The sequence below is a fragment of the Trematomus bernacchii genome, unplaced genomic scaffold (assembly GCF_902827165.1).
Source record: "Trematomus bernacchii unplaced genomic scaffold, fTreBer1.1, whole genome shotgun sequence".
NCBI lineage: Eukaryota > Metazoa > Chordata > Actinopteri > Perciformes > Nototheniidae > Trematomus > Trematomus bernacchii.
The window spans coordinates 25,001-47,882 of NW_022987861.1; the positions used below are offsets into that span (position 1 = coordinate 25,001).

A 22,882-nucleotide genomic window follows, 5' to 3' on the forward strand; every position below is an offset into this window, starting at 1 on the left:
GTACGGGTGAGTAATGTAACAACACCTGTACGGGTGAGTAATGTAACAACACCTGTATAACAACACCTGTATAACAACACCTGTACGGGTGAGTAATGTAACAACACCCGTATAACAACACCCGCATAACAACACCTGTACGGGTGAGTAATGTAACAACACCTGTACGGGTGAGTAATGTAACAACACCTGTACGGGTGAGTAATGTAACAACACCCGTATAACAACACCCGTATAACAACACCCGCATAACAACACCTGTACGGGTGAGTAATGTAACAACACCTGTACGAGTGAGTAATGTAACAACACCTGTACGGGTGAGTAATGTAACAACACCTGTAGGGGTGAGTAATGTAACAACACCTGTATAACAACACCTGTACGGGTGAGTAATGTAACAACACCTGTAGGGGTGAGTAATGTAACAACACCTGTACGGGTGAGTAATGTAACAACACCTGTACGGGTGAGTAATGTAACAACACCTGTACGGGTGAGTAATGTAACAACACCTGTACGGGTGAGTAATGTAACAACACCTGTAGGGGTGAGTAATGTAACAACACCTGTACGGGTGAGTAATGTAACAACACCCGTATAACAACACCTGTACGGGTGAGTAATGTAACAACACCTGTACGAGTGAGTAATGTAACAACACCTGTACGGGTGAGTAATGTAACAACACCTGTACGGGTGAGTAATGTAACAACACCCGTATAACAACACCTGTACGGGTGAGTAATGTAACAACACCTGTACGGGTGAGTAATGTAACAACACCCGTATAACAACACCTGTACGGGTGAGTAATGTAACAACACCTGTACGGGTGAGTAATGTAACAACACCTGTACGAGTGAGTAATGTAACAACACCCGTATAACAACACCTGTACGGGTGAGTAATGTAACAACACCTGTACGAGTGAGTAATGTAACAACACCTGTACGAGTGAGTAATTTAACAACACCTGTACGGGTGAGTAATGTAACAACACCTGTAGGGGTGAGTAATGTAACAACACCTGTACGAGTGAGTAATGTAACAACACCTGTACGGGTGAGTAATGTAACAACACCTGTAGGGGTGAGTAATGTAACAACACCTGTACGGGTGAGTAATGTAACAACACCTGTATAACAACACCTGTATAACAACACCTGTATAACAACACCCGTATAACAACACCTGTACGGGTGAGTAATGTAACAACACCCGTATAACAACACCTGTACGAGTGAGTAATGTAACAACACCTGTACGAGTGAGTAATGTAACAACACCTGTACGGGTGAGTAATGTAACAACACCTGTACGGGTGAGTAATGTAACAACACCTGTACGGGTGAGTAATGTAACAACACCTGTAGGGGTGAGTAATGTAACAACACCTGTACGGGTGAGTAATGTAACAACACCTGTATAACAACACCTGTATAACAACACCTGTATAACAACACCTGTATAACAACACCTGTACGGGTGAGTAATGTAACAACACCCGTATAACAACACCTGTACGGGTGAGTAATGTAACAACACCTGTACGAGTGAGTAATGTAACAACACCTGTACGGGTGAGTAATGTAACAACACCTGTACGGGTGAGTAATGTAACAACACCTGTAGGGGTGAGTAATGTAACAACACCTGTACGGGTGAGTAATGTAACAACACCTGTACGGGTGAGTAATGTAACAACACCTGTACGGGTGAGTAATGTAACAACACCTGTACGGGTGAGTAATGTAACAACACCTGTACGGGTGAGTAATTTAACAACACCTGTACGGGTGAGTAATGTAACAACACCTGTACGGGTGAGTAATGTAACAACACCTGTACGGGTGAGTAATGTAACAACACCTGTATAACAACACCTGTATGGGGGAGTCGTTTAACAAGGCACTCAATTGTGTGTGTTTGTAGTTTTGGCATCCTGCCCCTGGAGCCTAGCCCTGGAGACCCCACATATTTACAAAACTATTCAGCTACCATGGAAACCCAATCTACAGTTTCCAGCAAGAAGGTACACACACACACACACTTCATTCTCAATGTTTTAATTGAATTTGTTATTCTAATTATCCTTCTGAACCCTCGCCTGTCTCTCTCTCCTCACCTGTCTCTCTCCTCACCTGTCTCTCTCTCCTCACCTGTCTCTCTCCTCACCTGTCTCTCTCCTCACCTGTCTCTCTCTCTCTCCTCACCTGTTTCTCTCCTCACCTGTCTCTCTCCTCACCTGTCTCTCTCCTCACCTGTCTCTCTCTCCTCACCTGTCTCTCTCTCTCTCTCCTCACCTGTCCCTCTCTCCTCACCGCACCTGTCCCTCTCTCCTCACCGCACCTGTCTCTCTCTCCTCACCTGTCTCTCTCTCTCTCCTCACCTGTCTCTCTCTCTCTCTCCTCACCTGTCACCTGTCTCTCTCTCCTCACCTGTCCCTCTCTCCTCACTTGTCACCTGTCTCTCTCTCCGCACCTGTCCCTCTCTCCTCACCGCACCTGTCTCTCTCTCCTCACCTGTCTCTCTCTCTCTCCTCACCTGTCTCTCTCTCTCTCCTCACCTGCCCCTCTCTCCTCACTGCACCTGTCTCTCTCTCCTCACCTGTCACCTGTCTCTCTCTCCTCACCTGTCTCTCTCTCTCTCCTCACCTGTCTCTCTCTCTCTCTCCTCACCTGTCCCTCTCTCCTCACCGCACCTGTCTCTCTCTCCTCACCTGTCACCTGTCTCTCTCTCCTCACCTGTCTCTCTCCTCACTTGTCACCTGTCTCTCTCTCCTCATCTGTGACCTGTCTCTCTCTCCTCACCTGTCTCTCTCAGTCTGTCTCCAGGATCAGTCAGTCAAAGTCTGTCTTCAGTCAGACAGGTAACAGCAGAGACGTTCTCCCAATCCCGTTCAACCAATCACAGACCTCCGCCCCTCACACCAGGTAACTACCCACCTGTCTATAGGTCTGACACCTGTCTGTCTGTCTGATGCCTGTCTGTCTGACGCCTGTCTGTCTGACGCCTGTCTGTCTGATACCTGTCTGTCTGACGCCTGTCTGTCTGTCAGTGGGTCTCCTCAGGTGCTCAGCCCCAGTATGTCTGGTCCTCCGAACGTTCAGCCCAGAAGAAGCTCCAGACTGTTCACCAGCGCCAGCTCTACTGCCAAGGTACTTATAGTACCACACGTACTCTAGAGGCGCCTTCACACCGGAGTATTTACCCCCGAACTAGGCCGATAGGGTGGGGAGATTTGGTTTCACACCAAAAAGGATCTGGGCCTAGTCCCTAGTTCGTGCTAACCTTTTCACCCCCAGTTTTGTGAACCCAAAGAAAAATAATTGACGTCAGCGGCTAGGGCTGTGCAATTAATCGTTTTTTAATCGCAATTATGATTTTGGCCTGCCACAATTACAAAAACAACATAATCGAAAAAAACTATTATTTAGCTTTGCTAGGTTGAGACTGTGCAACATATTTGATCTCATTTATATATGTTTAGTAGCTTGTTGAAGTGCGCTCCAAAATATTTGTTGATCTTTTTTATTGGTATTTATTATTTTGATATTATTTATTTAAATGCAAATGTATCATTTAATTTATTGGTTTTTCAGTTGAATTATACGTTCAGGGTAATCAACAGTTAAACAGATACTGTTCAAATTATTATTTTAATTTGTTTTAAAGTTCAATAAATGGACGTTTTCAAAGTTAATGAATAATCGTATTTAATAATCGTGATATCAATTATTGACCAAAAATAATCGTGATTATGATTTTTGCCATAATCGAGCAGCCCTATCAGCGGCTTCCTTTGCCTAACCCTCCCTCAGGGACTTATTCCGGTGAGAACGCGATCTGCTAGGACAGTTCAGGGACTACAGAGTTTGGGGGGGTACCGGCTATGTACTTGGTGTGAAAGCGGCTTAGTACTACACGTTCTGCAGTACTACACGTTCTGCAGTACTACACGTTCTGCAGTACTACACATATACTGCAGCAGTACAGAACTGTACTTGTCAAACTGTTTCTCAGGAGAACAGTAAGAAGCTGAAGATGAAGTTCCCCACCAAGATCCCCAACAGGAAGACCAAATGTAAATCAGCCAAGACGTCCAACAGCAGCAACCTGAACGAGAGCCTGGACATCCTGAGACTGGACCCTGGTCTGAGCCTGCCGGACCCCAAGAGCCCGGGGTACCAGAGAGCAGCAGCAGGTACTAATACTACTGAGAATACTACTGAGAATACTGCTGTACCAGAGAGCAGCAGCAGGTACTGATACTACTGAGAATACTACTGAGAATACTACTGTACCAGAGAGCAGCAGCAGGTACTAATACTACTGAGAATACTACTGAGAATACTTCTGAGAATACTACTGAGAATACTGCTGTACCAGAGAGCAGCAGCAGGTACTAATACTAATATACCAGAGAGCGTTCTGCACTTTGTAGATGGTTGCTTTATTGCTTTTTAATGTTGTATTGTTTTTACTTGATGGCTGCTATTCTGTGTGTGACTGGCGGAGCCACACACACAGAATAGTATTCGACATACTATTCTGTGTGTGACTGGCGGAGCCACACACAGAATAGTATTCGACATACTATTCTGTGTGTGACTGGCGGAGCCACACAGAATAGTATTCAACATACTATTCTCTGTGTGACTGGCGGAGCCACACAGAATAGTATTCGACATACTATTCTCTGTGTGACTGGCGGAGCCACACAGAATAGTATTCGACATACTATTCTCTGTGTGACTGGCGGAGCCACACAGAATAGTATTCGACATACTATTCTCTGTGTGACTGGCGGAGCCACACAGAATAGTATTCGACATACTATTCTCTGTGTGACTGGCGGAGCCACACCAGAATTACTATTCTGTGTGACTGGCGGAGCCACACAGAATAGTATTCGACATACTATTCTCTGTGTGACTGGCGGAGCCACACACAGAATAGTATTCGACATACTATTCTCTGTGTGACTGGCGGAGCCACACACAGAATACTATTCTGTGTGACTGGCGGAGCCACACACAGAATAGTATTCGACATACTATTCTGTGTGACTGGCAGAGCCACACACAGAATAGTATTCGACATACTATTCTCTGTGTGACTGGCGGAGCCACACACAGAATAGTATTCGACATACTATTCTCTGTGTGACTGGCGGAGCCACACACAGAATACTATTCTGTGTGACTGGCGGAGCCACACACAGAATAGTATTCGACATACTATTCTCTGTGTGACTGGCGGAGCCACACACAGAATAGTATTCGACATACTTATCTCATCTTATTCTCCTTCTTCCGCCACAAATGTTGTCATGCTACTCGTCCGGCAGCGTTGACACAAAACACACAAAAAACACATCAAAACGAGCAGAATGACCGGGATCGGGTTGCTATGACTTTTATAATTCGCCCTTTTCACACAAATCGCAGAAAACTGCGATCATTTGCCCAATAGGAATGAATGGGAAATCCATTTGAACGGAGCTCAACAACACCCCACTTTCACCCCATACAGATTCCGCATACTTTTACGTAGAACAAAAATTACAAGTTTAAACGGTTCTCGAGACTATGGACTTTATAAGACCCCATTTAGCCGAAAACGAACAGAATTCGATATAAAAAAAAGTATTCCGTTTACATGCTCAATAAACGTGTCCGTCCACACGAGACCGCTCGACCCGCTGGAGACACTGTAGTACATATGCCGGGCCTGTAAGTGGCGCTGTACTTCCGCCACAAAATACACCAAAAGCAGCAAAGAAGACCCCCGAGCATGGTTGCCATGGTTGCCTGGTTGCCCTTCTGTTTATTCTCTGCGGTGGATTTAGCAACATGTAGTTCATGTAGTTCTCCATGTCCACTTGTTGCTGATGGTTGTGGTAGAGGAGCTGTAGATTTGGGTGAGCAGCAGAGGTGGGGAGAGGCAGGGCTCTGGCTGTTTCGGCGGCCTCTGTTTCTCTTTTTCTCCCTCCCCGAGGCGAGCGTGTGCTCCTGCTGTAAAAGGCAGGTGCACCGCACCCACTGCCACTAACTCTGAGCCTGGCTCCCGAGCAGGACGTTCAATCTCCCCGGTAGACCACCAGCAGATGAAAAACACCCACCTCTCCGCCTCTTCCAAGGGACGAGGGGACCGTGCGGCAGAGTTTCAGTTTCTTTCGCCGGTCAACATGTCCGTTAAAGTTTAAATCTTCCGGACAAAATTAGAAAAGTGCCGGTCAAAGGTCTTCTTTGTTATTTATTGAGCTTTGAAACAAATTAATAACGACTCTATATAATACAGGGTGTCTGCGGGGTCTTAAAAAGTATTCAAAGTTAATAAATCAATTTAGCGAAAATGAAGGCTATTAAAAAGTATTAAAGGGCATTTTCCAAGGTATTACATTTTGTAGCTTGTTTTCAATAAGTATATAAATGGTCCAAAGAGGTTGTATTCTACAGTCTGCCTGAATGTAATCATTGCGTAGGTGTGTAGTGTGATTCTGTGTAGTTTATTTATGGCATCCCGTTGGATTTGACGTCATCTGAACGGGACATCGCACGCTCACTGGCTGCTTGATAGCGCGCCGGTTGTTAACCTGTTTAGCCCTGAGCCTGTTTTTCAGGTCTCAGGCTCGAAAATGACATTCCCAGAACAAATGACCATATCTTCCCTTCTAAAAGGGTTAAATTAATAATCTTTTTTCTCAAAGTAATGATAAACCTGTGAGTTGGATGTAGAAAAGTCAGAATCAATATAGATGTTTTTTATTTTAAAGAAAATTCAGATTTTACATAGTAAAAAACTGTAAATTATAGTGTCCGTCCAAAAATTATGTTTTACTTATAGTGAAAACTACCCTTGGATGATGGTAATCTAGACTAAAAGCTTTAGGAATCCAAAGTACAACATATAATAAGTACCCTGTATCAAGATTGATGCAAAACAAGTGACATTTGACCTTTTTAGAGAGGTTTAGCAAAAAAAACTCCACCTCTGAGGTGATTTGGGTGGAAATGGTTTTTTCCATATCTCTGGCCCCCCTTTCTCGATTTTGATGGTTGACACCTCTTTCTGACCGTTAGAGCCAAAAGAATCGAAGGGGGATTCCCCCACACACACTCGTTGTAAAACAAAAAGGTGGGGGCTTCGCGCATGTAGTTTTGCATCAGAGCAACCTACACTCTAGCTCTGACATCTGGAAACGGAAAAGCAGTTTTAATGCTTATGGATTATCAGAAATCATTTCAAAGGAACACAGACAAATTGGATGAACCTATGGATTAACTTCAGCAGCGTTTTTTATCGTTTTAATGCCATTGAAGACCACTTTGGAGAGACTACATAGACAAGGTAAAATGTTAGCATTTTTAGCTACCTAGCGCCACATTTGATGTCTGTTTTTGTTTATAACGTCGCAATTTCGTATAATTGAGTGATAATGAGGGTACCCTTCGATTCTGTGTCACCTCACGATGTGAAACGATGTCATGGATGTGGAGAAAAGATAAATAATAAGGTTTTGTGAGTAACTTTCGGTGCAGTAATCTGTTAGCATTGTTCGCTCGTTGCTAATTCAGAGGCTCAGGGTTAGGGTTGTGTTATTTTTTTTGAAAAATAAATAAAAATGATCAGTTAGATGAGTTTCTTCCCGTTAACAGGTTAAACAACATCGTTATGGGGAAATGCAAGTTTGCGTCCAAATGGTTGGAAAATAAGGAGGAAGGACAATCAATACTGTATATAGTAAATGTGAGGTAAAGTGTGTCGCCAAGGTAACCGGTTAAAACTCGAAGTGGCGATGATGTCTTAAAATGTATGGAAAGGGTCTTAACCTCTTAACCTGTTTCACGCCTTCCCCCCGGTACCGGGCGGATAAACGCGTCATTTGCAGGAAACAACGTCTAAGGAATCTTAATATTGAATAAAACTATGAATGTGTTATATCCATGTAACGGGAAGAAACTCAGCTAACTGATCTTTTTAATTTTTTTTTTCAAAAAAAACCCACAATGCTAGCACTCAGCCTCTGAATTAGCCTCGATCGAAAAAACGGGACCGACAAAGGCACTTAAACTCACTCAGAACTCCCTTATTACTTATCCTAGATGCACAACCAAACACTATTTATTGGTGTCCTGGAGACACTGAATCTAACGGTGCCCACCTCAACACTCAGTGATAAACATTCGCGACGCTCTAAACGAAAGCGTACATCATCACATGTGGAGCCAAGAAGCTAAACATGTAAATATATCTTACCTTGGTCAAAAGTGGTCTTCAATGGCATTAAAACGATAAAAAAACGATGCTGCAGTTAATCCATAGGTTCATCCTATGTGTCTGTGCCTTCTTTGAAATTATTTCTGATAATCCATAAGCAATACAACTGCGTTTTAGTTTCCAAACTCCAGAAGGAGACATTCCTCCAGTTTAGTTTCGCTTTCCACACGCGAAGCGGCAACATTTTTTCTTTACAATGTGTGTCTATGTGAGTCTCCTCCTTCGATTCTATTGGCTCTAACGGTCACAAGGGTATGTCAACCAACCAGATCGAGCAAGGGGGGCCAGAGATAGGTCAAATCCACCCAAATGACCCCAGATGGCCCAGTTTTTGGCTAAATCTCTCTAAAAAGGTCAAATTTCACTTGTTTTGCATCAATCTTGATACAGGGTACTTATTATATGTTGTACTTTGGATTCCTAAAGCTTTTAGTCTACTAACCCATCATCCAAGGGTAGTTTTCACTATCTGTAAAAAATAATTTTTGGACGGACACTATAATTTACAGTTTTTTACTATGTAAAATCTGAATTTTCTTTAAAATAAAAAACATTTATATTGATTCTGACACTTCTACATCCAACTCACAGGTTTATCATTACTTTGAGAAAAGATTATTAATTTAACCCTTTTAGAAGGGAAGATATGGTCATTTGTTCTGGGAATGTCATTTTCGAGCCTGAGACCTGAAAAACAGGCTCAGAGTGGAACAGGTTAAGGACGACGGTCCCCCCATTGGACCCCTCCCTCGAGAGACAATGTCTCAGGGCTTCTTAACATTTATGAAACTATTAATGTGTAGCACCAGATTAACGGGAAGAATCTCAGCTAACTGAAGATATGAACCATTTTTACCAAAACAAAACACAAGGGTAATACCAAGCCTCTGAATTAGCACTAAGCGAAAAAATGCTAACGCGCTTTAGCACACAACTCAAGATAAAGATACCCTTATTACTTATCGTAGCTGCACATACAATATATCCGATTAAAGATGAGACTCCACAGATTATAATAGGTATAGTATCATCACTGAGCGATCCGAACTTGCGACAGGGGAAGCAAACACAGACATCACAACACGTACCTTTACGGAGCTTTTACGGCAGATCGTCTCACCGTAGCTGTCAATCTGATCAAAAGACGTGTTCAATGGCATTAAAACGAAAAAGAAAAGGCTACAACTGTTGATCCATAGGTTGATAATGTATCTGTGCCTTTGAAAACATTTTTATTTATAAAAAAAATTAACGCCACTAATTATTTTAACGCGATTAACGCATGTGTATTTTTTGTCCTCGGCCGCCCCGTAGTTTCAGAGCGCATCGAGTTTAAAACACCGTCTACAAGCTGATGCTGACAGCCCCGCTCCTGATGCCCGCTTGAGGCAGACCACACTTCCACGCTCACCGGCAGGCCCGGACTGGCCATCGGGAGGACCGGGAGGGTGTGTGTATGTGTGGGGTGAGGCCATAAGTTAGTCTCTCTGCGTTTCTGGGCTAATGCTAATGCTAATAATGCTAATGCGAGGATAATAAAATGGCGGCTTCACAAAACTTGTTTGGAGTTTTACGGGGCGTGGTTTTACCACTCACGCATGCGCAGTTCGTACGTGCTACTTGGCCGTCGGCTGAAGTCTTTGCGGTGTGTTCCAGTATGACACATGGCCAAGACGCAGAGACGCGAGGCGACACAACAGTCGGGGGTCCGTCTGTGTCAGTTCTTTGGTGTCAGCTTGGTGTGTCCGGGCCTTGAAGTGTGTGTTTTGCTCCGCTCACCGCTCCATCACAGCGCGCGGAGCTGCAGGTGATCATGCAGAGCTGCGTGTCTCCGTCAGCTGATCTCTGATCTCTCTCTCCTGTCCGATTAGACTTCACTCGCGTTTATGTCCATATCGATCAAATCTAGCTAGTTCTAGCTAATGATATGTCTGCCTGCGTGTTCTTGTGTTCAAAATTCCAGGAAAGACAGACGACTTCTAAGTTTAACTATTTATTATGAGAGAGCAAAAGACATATATTCACTTGGTCAAGGACTCCGTCCAAAATGCACTTGTGTACGTCTTTTCTACATGAATATGTGTCCCCGGTGTTCCAGGGAACTCACCAAGTGTCAGAAAACACAACCCTCTCTATTTTCCTCCATACCCAAATCTCTAAAAAAGGGGCTGCAACGGATCTGATAAAAACTGATCCAGATTTGAACACTGTCCTGACGTCAGGACGGTGGCGCTACGGCTATTGGGCCAACTCCACCAATCAGGAGGAGACAGCCACGGCCATTGCCGTTCGAAAGCGCTGGAGACGCTGTAGTACATATGCCAGGCCTGTAGATGGTGCTGTTCTCACTGAATCAGCCCTTGCTAAAACAGAGCTAGAAAAGTGCAAATAGAGCGAAATGAGGCATGGCTAAAATGCATGATCTGTTTGGTATTTTGAAAACAGAAAAGTATAAATATGCCTTATATAGGTATGGTCCTACACTATATTATTATAATATAGCATGATAGGTCCACTTTAAGGAATCGTTGAGCTAGCTAACTAGCATACATTGTCACTATCTGCTAACATTAGCTTTAGCCTTCGTTTCCAAATAGTTTTTTTCATAGGCTATAAACAGAGGTGGTATAAGTATATATCGTGTACTTGAGTAAAAGTAGAAGTACTCAGATCTTGTACTTGAGTAAAAGTAGAAGTACCAGAGTGTAGGAACAATCCTGCAATCAAAATGTTCCTCAAATAAAAGTACAAAAGTATTATCATCAAAATATAGTTAAAGTAGCGACAGTAAAAGTATAAGTACTCATACTTTTACTCAAGTACAAGATCTAAGTACTCAGATCTTGAACTTGAGTTAAAGTAGAAGTACTCAGATCTTGTACTTGAGTAAAAGTAGAAGTACTCAGATCTTGTTCTTGAGTAAAAGTAGAAGTACTCAGATCTTGTTCTTGAGTAAAAGTAGAAGTACTCAGGTCTTGTACTTGAGTAAAAGTAGAAGTACCAGAGTGTAGGAATACTCTGTTACAGTAAAAGTCCTGCATTCAAAATGTTCCTCAAGTGAAAGTAGAAAAGTATTCTCATCAAAATATAGTGAAAGTACAGTAAAAGTAGTCATTGTGCAGATTGGTCCATTTCAGAATAATATATATGATATGTTTTATAATGATTGATCATGAAAGTGTTCTCAAAGCTGGTAAAGGTGCAGCTAGTTTGAATGACTTTGTATACTGCAGGGTAGCTTGTGGATTTACTCCAGGTGGAACTAAAGTCTGATTTAACACTTGATTATATTTCACATCATTCATCCACATCTGTGAAGTAACTAAAGGGATTAAATACATGTAGTGGAGGAGAAGTACACCATGTACCTCTGAACTGTAGTGGAGTAGAAGTACACCATGTAACTATGAACTGTAGAGGAGTAGAAGTACACCATGTACCTCTGAACTGTAGATGAGTAGAAGTACACCATTTACCTCTGAACTGTAGTGGAGTAGAAGTACACCATTTACCTCTGAACTGTAGAGGAGTAGAAGTACACCATGTACCTCTGAACTGTAGAGGAGTAGAAGTACACCATTTACCTCTGAACTGTAGTGGAGTAGAAGTACACCATGTACCTCTGAACTGTAGTGGAGTAGAAGTACACCATGTACCTCTGAACTGTAGAGGAGTAGAAGTACACCATGTACCTCTGAACTGTAGAGGAGTAGAAGTACACCATGTACCTCTGAACTGTAGAGGAGTAGAAGAACACCATTTACCTCTGAACTGTAGAGGAGTAGAAGTACACCATTTACCTCTGAACTGTAGAGGAGTAGAAGTACACCATGTACCTCTGAACTGTAGAGGAGTAGAAGTACACCATTTACCTCTGAACTGTAGTGGAGTAGAAGTACACCATGTACCTCTGAACTGTAGAGGAGTAGAAGTACACCATGTACCTCTGAACTGTAGAGGAGTAGAAGTACACCATGTACCTCTGAACTGTAGAGGAGTAGAAGTACACCATGTACCTCTGAACTGTAGAGGAGTAGAAGTACACCATGTACCTCTGAACTGTAGAGGAGTAGAAGTACACCATGTACCTCTGAACTGTAGTGGAGTAGAAGTACACCATGTACCTCTGAACTGTAGAGGAGTATAAGTACACCATGTACCTCTGAACTGTAGAGGAGTAGAAGTACACCATGTACCTCTGAACTGTAGAGGAGTAGAAGTACACATGTACCTCTGAACTGTAGTGGAGTAGAAGTACACCATGTACCTCTGAACTGTAGAGGAGTAGAAGTACACCATGTACCTCTGAACTGTAGAGGAGTAGAAGTACACCATGTACCTCTGAACTGTAGTGGAGTAGAAGTACATCATGTACCTCTGAACTGTAGAGGAGTAGAAGTACACCATCTACCTCTGAACTGTAGAGGAGTAGAAGAACACAGTAGCAAAACATTGAAATACTTAAATAAAGTACAAGTATCTCAAAATTGTACCCAAGTGTAGTACTTGTTGAGTTTATGAACTTAGTTACTTTACACCACTGGCTATAAAGATAGAAAGACTAAGCCTTGCACAGAGGCATGACAATACATTTTCAAAATGCTCAACAGAGCTGCCAAAATTATAAACTGACTGCTACACAATTAAAATAAATGCTTTTATATATTTCTATTAGATGTGACTCTTTGGCGTTTCTGTTATTATTAACTGCTTTAGTTGTTCTGACTGCTAACATCCTGTTAGTCCGTGGGGTCGGGGGGCTCGGATCCTTGTCACCTTTTTCATACCTGATGAGTTTGCATCCCTGGTTTCTACAGAAACAGTGGAATCTCCATAAGGCTGCTTCCTAGCTGTGTGTGGGAGCGGAGCTCACCCAAAGCTCAAGGCCGGAGTGATGTCCTGTTTATGAATAACTCTTTGTATTCTTCCAGTGTCTGCACCTGACCTTGCTACTCTGTATTGCAGGCTAAAGATGTCTATTTATTCCAAAGTCACAGCCACATAAAATGAGCACAATAAGCTTATAATGTAAGAATCAGTCTTTCTAATGTTATATAAAAATAGCCTCCACAGTGTGAAAGGACACTTAAACAATAATCGAGATTTAGAGTTGCCGGTCTTCAGCATATTTCACCGGTCATAGTCCGGTAATTACCGGCCAACGGAAACTCTGCCGTGCGTGGGGTTCTGCTGGAGGCTCCTGCTGGGTGCACTGTCCTGCGAGATACCGGGACCTGGCTCGAAACACTCAGAACACTGTTGTTGTTGTTGTTGGCGAAACACATCAGCAATGACGGGGGTGAGCGGGAGAGGCGGGGCTATGGCGTATCGGGCGTACACACAGAGCCGTTTGACCCCCCAGAGCGTTCCGTCCGCAGATGTACCCACCTTGGGACCCGTTATCGTTTGAGGGCTCCGTTGGGCCTCGTGTGAACGAACCGTCCATACGATAGAGAACTGTAGCGGATAACACCCGTTCCGTCTCCGTGTAAACGGGGCCTTAGACTAATTGGATATTCTTTGATAGCTAGTACAGTTCTCACGTAGTCGCCGCTTACGTTTTGTGACAATGTCACACTGTTTCACATGTTATAATGGGTGTGTGTGGGAGAGTTAAGAGTGACATCACGGCTAGAGGGGAGAGGAGCTGTAAAATCTGAAGAGTTTTTTTCCAACTATTGCTCGGCTGGCCACAATTTTCACTCTCTAATTTGGTTATCATAATGTAGGGAAACTTGTCATGGCCGCGCCGCATTAAATGCTGCTCATTTAATCAAATGGACTTACACATATATCAGACCGAGTCCTCAGGTGTTCATCTGTATCCTAAATACTCTGGTAGGATATTTAGCTGATTGGAGTTACAGTTTTTTACTTGGAAGCAATAATGCAGCACAATATTGTCAATGCACTCTCTGACAGGCTGTCTCTGTTCACTGGCATCTAAAGATGTTCAGAAACGATGCAGGAATGTGGGACAAGAATCCAAAAATGTAAACAGTTAAAATAGTCGGCTAAAAGTGAGCTAAAATGAATGGATATTCTTTGTTGTACCTTAACAATACAACTAATGCTATTAATACTTACTCAGCGGGGGGGGATTTTTGCATCAGGACGCGCACCCAAGGTTCAGTCCGTCAACATTTCTCGGAATTTTTATAGTTTTTATTATTTTGTGTTCTTACCTTAATTTGTTTTTGTTTATTCTGTAATTATCTGTATAGCACTTTGATCTGGAGGTTTTAAATGTCTTTATAATTAAAGTTGGATTGGAAACAGGAAGTGGCTAGGAGGACAGGAATTCACACTGACATGTTTTGTAAACGTTTCCTGTGTACAGACAGCGTGATGGCGTTGTTACGGGAACTGGGGCGTGGTTACCAGGCACTGTGTTCCTACTACTGCAGAGAAGCCATCAACATCCTGAGCTCGCTGCCCCCCCCCCACTACAACACCGGCTGGGTCCTCACACACATTGGCAGGGCCTACTTTGAACTGGCCGAGTACACACAGGTAACACACCTGACACACGGGTACCACACACCTGATGATACACATCTGACACACAGGTAACACACACCTGACACACAGGTAACACACACCTGATGATACACATCTGACACACAGGTAACACACACCTGACACACAGGTACAACACACCTGATGACACACATCTGACACACGGGTACCACACACCTGACACACAGGTAACACAGACGACACACCTGACCCCTTCTGCACTGTAGTAATGACAATGATAATCTTGTTGGAGGTGAATGATGATGTCATAATGTTTGTTGGTAGGCCGAGCGTCTGTTCAGCGAAGTCCGCAGGATCGAGTCGTACCGAGTGGAAGGGATGGAGATCTACTCTACAACACTGTGGCACCTTCAGAAAGACGTGGCCCTGTCGGCCCTGTCCAAAGACCTGACGGACATGGACAAAAACTGTCCTGAGGTAAGAACCATACCTGTCCAAAGACTGTCCTTAGTTACGAACCATACCTGTCCGAAGACTGTCCTTACGAGCCATACCTGTCCGAAGACTGTCCTTACGAGCCATACCTGTCCGAAGACTGTCCTTACGAGCCATACCTGTCCGAAGACTGTCCATACTTACGAACCATACCTGTCCGAAGACTGTCCATACTTACGAACCATACCTGTCCGAAGACTGTCCTTACGAGCCATACCTGTCCGAAGACTGTCCTTACGAGCCATACCTGTCCGAAGACTGTCCTTACGAGCCATACCTGTCCGAAGACTGTCCTTAGTTACGAACCATACCTGTCCGAAGACTGTCCATACTTACGAACCATACCTGTCCGAAGACTGTCCTTACGAGCCATACCTGTCCGAAGTCTGGCCTTACTTACGAACCATACCGGTCCGAAGACTGTCCTTAGTTACGAACCATACCTGTCCGAAGACTGTCCTTATTTACGGACCATACCTGTCCGAAGACTGTTCTTACTTACGAACCATACCTGTCCAAAGACTGTCCTTAGTTACGAACCATACCTTTCCAAAGACTGTTCTGAGGTAAGAACCATACCTGTCTGAAGACTTTCCTTAGTTACGAACCAAACCTTTCCGAAGACTGTCCTTTGTTACGAACCATACCCGTCCAAAGAATGTCCTTAGTTACTTCAAATCAAATCAAGTTTTATTTATAAAGCACATTTAAAAGCGATTTTTGGTCAAGCCAAAGTGCTGTACATGTAATAAAAACACATTACTACAATCACAATAAAAGACAATAAATTACAACAGATATATATATAAAAAGAACCATTCCTTTCCAAAGACTGTTCTGAGGTAAGAACCATATCCGTCCAAAGAATGTCCTTAGTTACGAACCATACCCGTCCGAAGACTGTCCTTAGTTACAAACCATACCTGTCCGAAAAGTGTCTTTAGTTACGAACTATACCTGTCCGAAGACTGTCCTTAGTTACGAACCATACCTTTCCGAAGACTGTCCTTAGTTACGAACCATACCTTTCCAAAGACTGTCCTTAGTTACGAACCATTAGTTTCCAAAGACTGTTCTGAGGTAAGAACCATACCCGTCCAAAGAATGTCCTTAGTTACAAACCATACCCGTCCGAAGACTGTCCTTAGTTATGAACCATACCTGTCCGAAAAGTGTCTTTAGTTACGAACTATACCTGTCCGAAGACTGTCCTTAGTTACGAACCATACCTTTCCGAAGACTGTCCTTAGTTACGAACCATACCTTTCCAAAGACTGTCCTTAGTTACGAACCATGCCTGTCCGAAGACTCTCCTTAGTTACGAACCATACCTGTCCAAAGACCTGACGGACATGGACAAAAACTGTCCTGAGGTAAGAACCATACCTGTCCAAAAACTGTCCTGAGGTAAGAACCATACCTGTCATAAGACTGTCCTTAGTTACTTAGAACCATACCTTTCCAAAGACTGTCCTTTGTTACGAACCATACCCGTCCGAAAACTGTCCTTAGTTACGAACTATACCTGTCCGAAGACTGTCCTTTGTTACGAACCATACCTTTCCAAAGACTGTCCTTAGTTACAAACCATTCCTTTCCAAAGACTGTTCTGAGGTAAGAACCATACCCGTCCAAAGAATGTCCTTAGTTACGAACCATATCCGTCCAAAGAATGTCCTTAGTTACGAACCATACCCGTCCGAAGACTGTCCTTAGTTACGAACCATACCTGTCCGAAAACTGTCCTTAGTTACGAACTATACCTGTCCGAAGACTGTCCTTAGTTACGAACCATACCTTTCCAAAGACTGTCCTTAGTTACGAACCATTAGTTTCCAAAGACTGTTCTGAGGTAAGAACCATACCCGTCCAAAGAATGTCCTTAGTTACAAACCATACCCGTCCGAAGACTGTCCTTAGTTATGAACCATACCTGTCCGAAAAGTGTCTTTAGTTACGAACTATACCTGTCCGAAGACTGTCCTTAGTTACGAACCATACCTTTCCGAAGACTGTCCTTAGTTACGAACCATACCTTTCCAAAGACTGTCCTTAGTTACGAACCATGCCTGTCCGAAGACTCTCCTTAGTTACGAACCATACCTGTCCAAAGACCTGACGGACATGGACAAAAACTGTCCTGAGGTAAGAACCATACCTGTCCAAAAACTGTCCTGAGGTAAGAACCATACCTGTCATAAGACTGTCCTTAGTTACTTAGAACCATACCTTTCCAAAGACTGTCCTTAGTTACGAACCATACCCGTCCAAAGAATGTCCTTAGTTACGAACCATACCCGTCCGAAGACTGTCCTTAGTTACGAACCATACCTGTCCGAAAACTGTCCTTAGTTACGAACTATACTTGTCCGAAGACTGTCCTTAGTTACGAACCATACCTGTCCGAAGACTGTCCTTAGTTATGAACCATACCTGTCCAAAGACCTGACGGACATGGACAAAAACTGTCCAGAGGTAAGAACCATACCTGTCATAAGACTGTCCTTAGTTACTTAGAACCATACCTTTCCAAAGACTGTCCTTAGTTACTTAGAACCATACCTTTCCAAAGACTGTCCTTTGTTACGAACCATACCCGTCCGAAAACTGTCCTTAGTTACGAACTATACCTGTCCGAAGACTGTCCTTGGTTACGAACCATACCTTTCCAAAGACTGTCCTTAGTTACGAACCATACCTTTCCAAAGACTTTTCTGAGGTAAGAACCATACCTGTCCGAAGACAGTCCTTAGTTACGAACCATACCTGTCCAAAGACTGTCCTTCGTGACGAACCATACCTGTCCGAAGACTGTCCTTAGTTATGAACCATACCTGTCCGAAGACTGTCCTTAGTTATGAACCATACCTGTCCAAAGACCTGACGGACTGTCCAAAAACTGTCCTGAGGTAAGAACCATACCTGTCATAAGACTGTCCTTAGTTACGAACCATACCCGTCCAAAGAATGTCCTTAGTTACTTAAACCATACCTTTCCAAAGACTGTCCTTTGTTACGAATCATACCCGTCCAAAGAATATCCTTAGTTACTTAAAACCATACCTTTCCAAAGACTGTCCTTTGTTACGAACCATACCCGTCCAAAGAATGTCCTTAGTTACTTAGAACCATACCTTTCCAAAGACTGTTCTGAGGTAAGAACCATACCCGTCCAAAGAATGTCCTTAGTTACGAACCATACCCGTCCAAAGAATATCCTTAGTTATGAACCATACCCGTCCGAAGACTGTCCTTAGTTACGAACCATACCTGTCCGAAGACTGTCCTTAGTAACGAACCATATCTTTCCAAAGACTGTCCTTAGTTACGAACCATACCTTTCCAAAGACTGTTCTGAGGTAAGAACCATACCTGTCCGAAGACAGTCCTTAGTTACGAACCATACCTGTCCAAAGACCTGTCGAACATGGACAAAAACTGTCCTGAGGTAAGAACCATACCAGTCCAAAAACTGTCCTGAGGTAAGAACCATACCTGTCATAAGACTGTCCTTAGTTACTTAGAACCATACCTTTCCAAAGACTGTCCTTTGTTACGAATTATACCTGTCCAAAGAATGTCCTTAATTACTTAGAACCATACCTTTCCAAAGACTGTCCTTTGTTACGAACCATACCCATCCAAAGAATGTCCTTAGTTACTTAGAACCATACCTTCCCAAAGACTGTCCTTAGTTACGAACCATACCTGTCCGAAGACTGTCCTTAGTTACAAACCATACCTGTCCAAAGACCTGACGGACATTGACAAAAACTGTCCTGAGGTAAGAACCATACCTGTCCAAAAATTGTCCTGAGGTAAGAACCATACCTGTTCAAAGACTGTCCTTGGGTAAGAACCATACCTGTCCAAAAACTGTCCTCAGTTACGAACCATACCTGTCCGAAGACTGTCCTTGGGTAAGAACCATACCTTTCCAAAAACTGTCCTGAGGTAAGAACCATACCCGTCCAAAGACTGTCCTTAGTTACAAAGCATACCCGTCCAAAGACTGTCCTTAGTTACGAACCATACCCGTCCAAAGGACCCAGTCTGACTCCAGGACGGAGTCTTGCCTCAGTCTGCCCTCCGTTAGGGTTTCATAACAACCTGTCTATCTGCAGGCCTGGTGTGTGGCAGGGAACTGTTTCAGTCTGCAGAGAGAACACGACATCGCCATCAAGTTCTTCCAGAGAGCCATCCAGGTGAGACTGTTACCACCTGTCTCACCTCTCTGACCTGTCTGTGTCACCTCTCTCTGACCTGTCTGTGTCACCTCTCTCTGACCTGTCTGTCCTCCTCTCTCTGACCTGTCTGTCCTCCTCTCTCTGACCTGTCTGTGTCACCTCTCTGACCTGTCTGTGTCACCTCTCTCTGACCTGTCTGTGTCACCTCTCTCTGACCTGTCTGTGTCACCTCTCTCTGACCTGTCTGTGTCACCTCTCTCTGACCTGTCTGTGTCACCTCTCTCTGACTTGTTTGTGTCACCTCTCTCTGACCTGTCTGTCCTCCTCTCTCTGACCTGTCTGTGTCACCTCTCTCTGACCTGTCTGTGTCACCTCTCTCTGACCTGTCTGTGTCACCTCTCTCTGACCTGTCTGTCCTCCTCTCTCTGACCTGTCTGTCCTCCTCTCTCTGACCTGTCTGTGTCACCTCTCTGACCTGTCTGTGTCACCTCTCTCTGACCTGTCTGTGTCACCTCTCTCTGACCTGTCTGTCTCACCTCTCTCTGACCTGTCTGTGTCACCTCTCTGACCTGTCTGTGTCACCTCTCTGACCTGTCTGTGTCACCTCTCTCTGACCTGTCTGTGTCACCTCTCTCTGACCTGTCTGTGTCACCTCTCTCTGACCTGTCTGTGTCACCTCTCTCTGACCTGTCTGTCCTCCTCTCTCTGACCTGTCTGTCCTCCTCTCTCTGACCTGTCTGTGTCACCTCTCTGACCTGTCTGTGTCACCTCTCTCTGACCTGTCTGTGTCACCTCTCTCTGACCTGTCTGTGTCACCTCTCTCTGACCTGTCTGTGTCACCTCTCTCTGACCTGTCTGTCCTCCTCTCTCTGACCTGTCTGTCCTCCTCTCTCTGACCTGTCTGTGTCACCTCTCTCTGACCTGTCTGTGTCACCTCTCTCTGACTTGTTTGTCCTCCTCTCTCTGACCTGTCTGTGTCACCTCTCTCTGACCTGTCTGTCCTCCTCTCTCTGACCTGTTTGTCCTCCTCTCTCTGACCTGTCTGTCCTCCTTTCTCTGACCTGTCTGTCCTCCTCTCTCTGACTTGTTTGTCCTCCTGTCTCTGACCTGTCTGTCCTCCTCTCTGACCTGTCTGTCCTCCTCTCTCTGACCTGTCTGTCCTCCTGTCTCTGACCTGTCTGTCCCTAAGGTGGACCCGGGTTTTGCGTACGCCTACACTCTGCTGGGTCATGAGTTTGTCCTGACGGAGGAGTTGGACCGGGCTCTCGCTTGTTTCCGGAACGCCATCAGAGTCAACAACCGCCACTACAACGCGTGGTACGCCGCGGCCTGCTGTATATACATTTAAATATTTGTGGGGCTGCAACTAACAACTATTTTGATAATCGATTAATCTGTTGATTAATTGATTCATCGGATAAAAAAAACGTGCCAAAAAAAGTTTTCCATTACTTTATTCAGAAAACTGCATTCCCTAACCCTAACCCTTCTCTCCGCCTCCGCCATTTTTCGAATGTTTTTTTCTCTGTTCGAGTGGCGTAGCCAGCTCCGCAAACAGAGAGTAACAAACTAGACCCAACGAATCGATACCTGAATTCGTTGCCAACCTTTTTAGCAATCGATTTTTAATGATTCGTTGTTGCAGCCCTAAATGTTTGTACCATGTTTTTTTATACAGGTTTCAAAGTGAATGTCTCTAATGGAATAAATATTCTTTGTGTGCTCAGGTACGGTCTGGGGATGATTTACTACAAACAGGAGAAGTTCAACTTGGCAGAAATTCACTTTAAGAAAGCTTTGAGCGTCAACCCTCAGAGCTCGGTGCTGCTCTGTCACATCGGAGTGGTAGGTTAGCATGTAGCATCCACAACAGCAGCCCTGTTAGCATGTAGCATCCACAACAGCTGCTCTGTTAGCATGTAGCATCCACAACAGCTGCTCTGTTAGCATGTAGCATCCACAACAGCTGCTCTGTTAGCATGTAGCATCCACAACAGCTGCTCTGTTAGCATGTAGCATCCACAGCAGCTGCTCTGTTAGCATGTAGCATCCACAACAGCTGCTCTGTTAGCATGTAGCATCCACAACAGCTGCTCTGTTAGCATGTAGCATCCACAACAGCTGCTCTGTTAGCATGTAGCATCCACAACAGCTGCTCTGTTAGCATGTAGCATCCACAACAGCTGCTCTGCTAGCATGTAGCATCCACAACAGCTGCTCTGTTAGCATGTAGCATCCACAACAGCTGCTCTGTTAGCATGTAGCATCCACAACAGCTGCTCTGTTAGCATGTAAAGTAAATATGATTAGGTTTAGACTGACAAAACACAAAAAAATGTAACGACAAACTGTGTGTGTGTGTGTGTGTGTGTGTGTGTAGGTGCAGCATGCATTGAAGAAGTCTGATACAGCTTTAGAGACTCTGAACAGAGCGATCGGGATCGACCCTAAAAACCCGCTCTGCAAGTTCCACCGAGCCTCCATCCTGTTCGCCAACGACAAGTACAAGGTGATCCAAATACTGCATATACTCAGTACTGATACTCACACATTACTGCATATACTCAGTACTGATACTCACACATTACTGCATATACTCAGTACTGATACTCACACATTACTGCATATACTCAGCACTGATACTCACAGATTACTGCATATACTCAGTACTGATACTCACACATTACTGCATATACTCAGCACTGATACTCACACATTACTGCATATACTCAACACTGATACTCACACATTACTGCATATACTCAGCACTGATACTCACACATTACTGCATATACTCAGCACTGATACTCACACATTACTGCATATACTCAGCACTGATACTCACACATTACTGCATATACTCAGTACTGATACTCACACATTACTGCATATACTCAGTACTGATACTCACACATTACTGCATATACTTAGCACTGATACTCACACATTACTGCATATACTCAGCACTGATACTCACACATTACTGCATATACTCAGTACTGATACTCACACATTACTGCATATACTCAGTACTGATACTCACACATTACTGCATATACTCAGCACTGATACTCACACATTACTGCATATACTCAGCACTGATACTCACACATTACTGCATATACTCAGCACTGATACTCACACATTACTGCATATACTCAGTACTGATACTCACACATTACTGCATATACTCAGTACTGATACTCACACATTACTGCATATACTCAGCACTGATACTCACACATTACTGCATATACTCAGCACTGATACTCACACATTACTGCATATACTCAGCACTGATACTCACACATTACTGCATATACTCAGTACTGATACTCACACATTACTGCATATACTCAGTACTGATACTCACACATTACTGCATATACTCAGTACTGATACTCACACATTACTGCATATACTCAGTACTGATA

The 22,882-nt window shown here is 43.9% G+C and overlaps 1 protein-coding gene across 1 annotated transcript in view; it reads left to right on the top strand.

Annotated features, from left to right (window-relative positions):
- The window catches only part of cdc27 (cell division cycle 27), a 35,205-nt gene that overhangs the window by 6,867 nt on the left and 5,456 nt on the right, over positions 1-22,882 (top strand). The window contains 10 exon segments of the mRNA XM_034113525.1: positions 1,936-2,035; positions 2,827-2,936; positions 3,062-3,161; positions 4,027-4,207; positions 14,627-14,799; positions 15,091-15,243; positions 19,386-19,466; positions 20,638-20,765; positions 21,176-21,293; positions 21,829-21,957. Of these exon segments, the coding sequence (XP_033969416.1) occupies positions 1,936-2,035; positions 2,827-2,936; positions 3,062-3,161; positions 4,027-4,207; positions 14,627-14,799; positions 15,091-15,243; positions 19,386-19,466; positions 20,638-20,765; positions 21,176-21,293; positions 21,829-21,957 (1,273 nt within the window).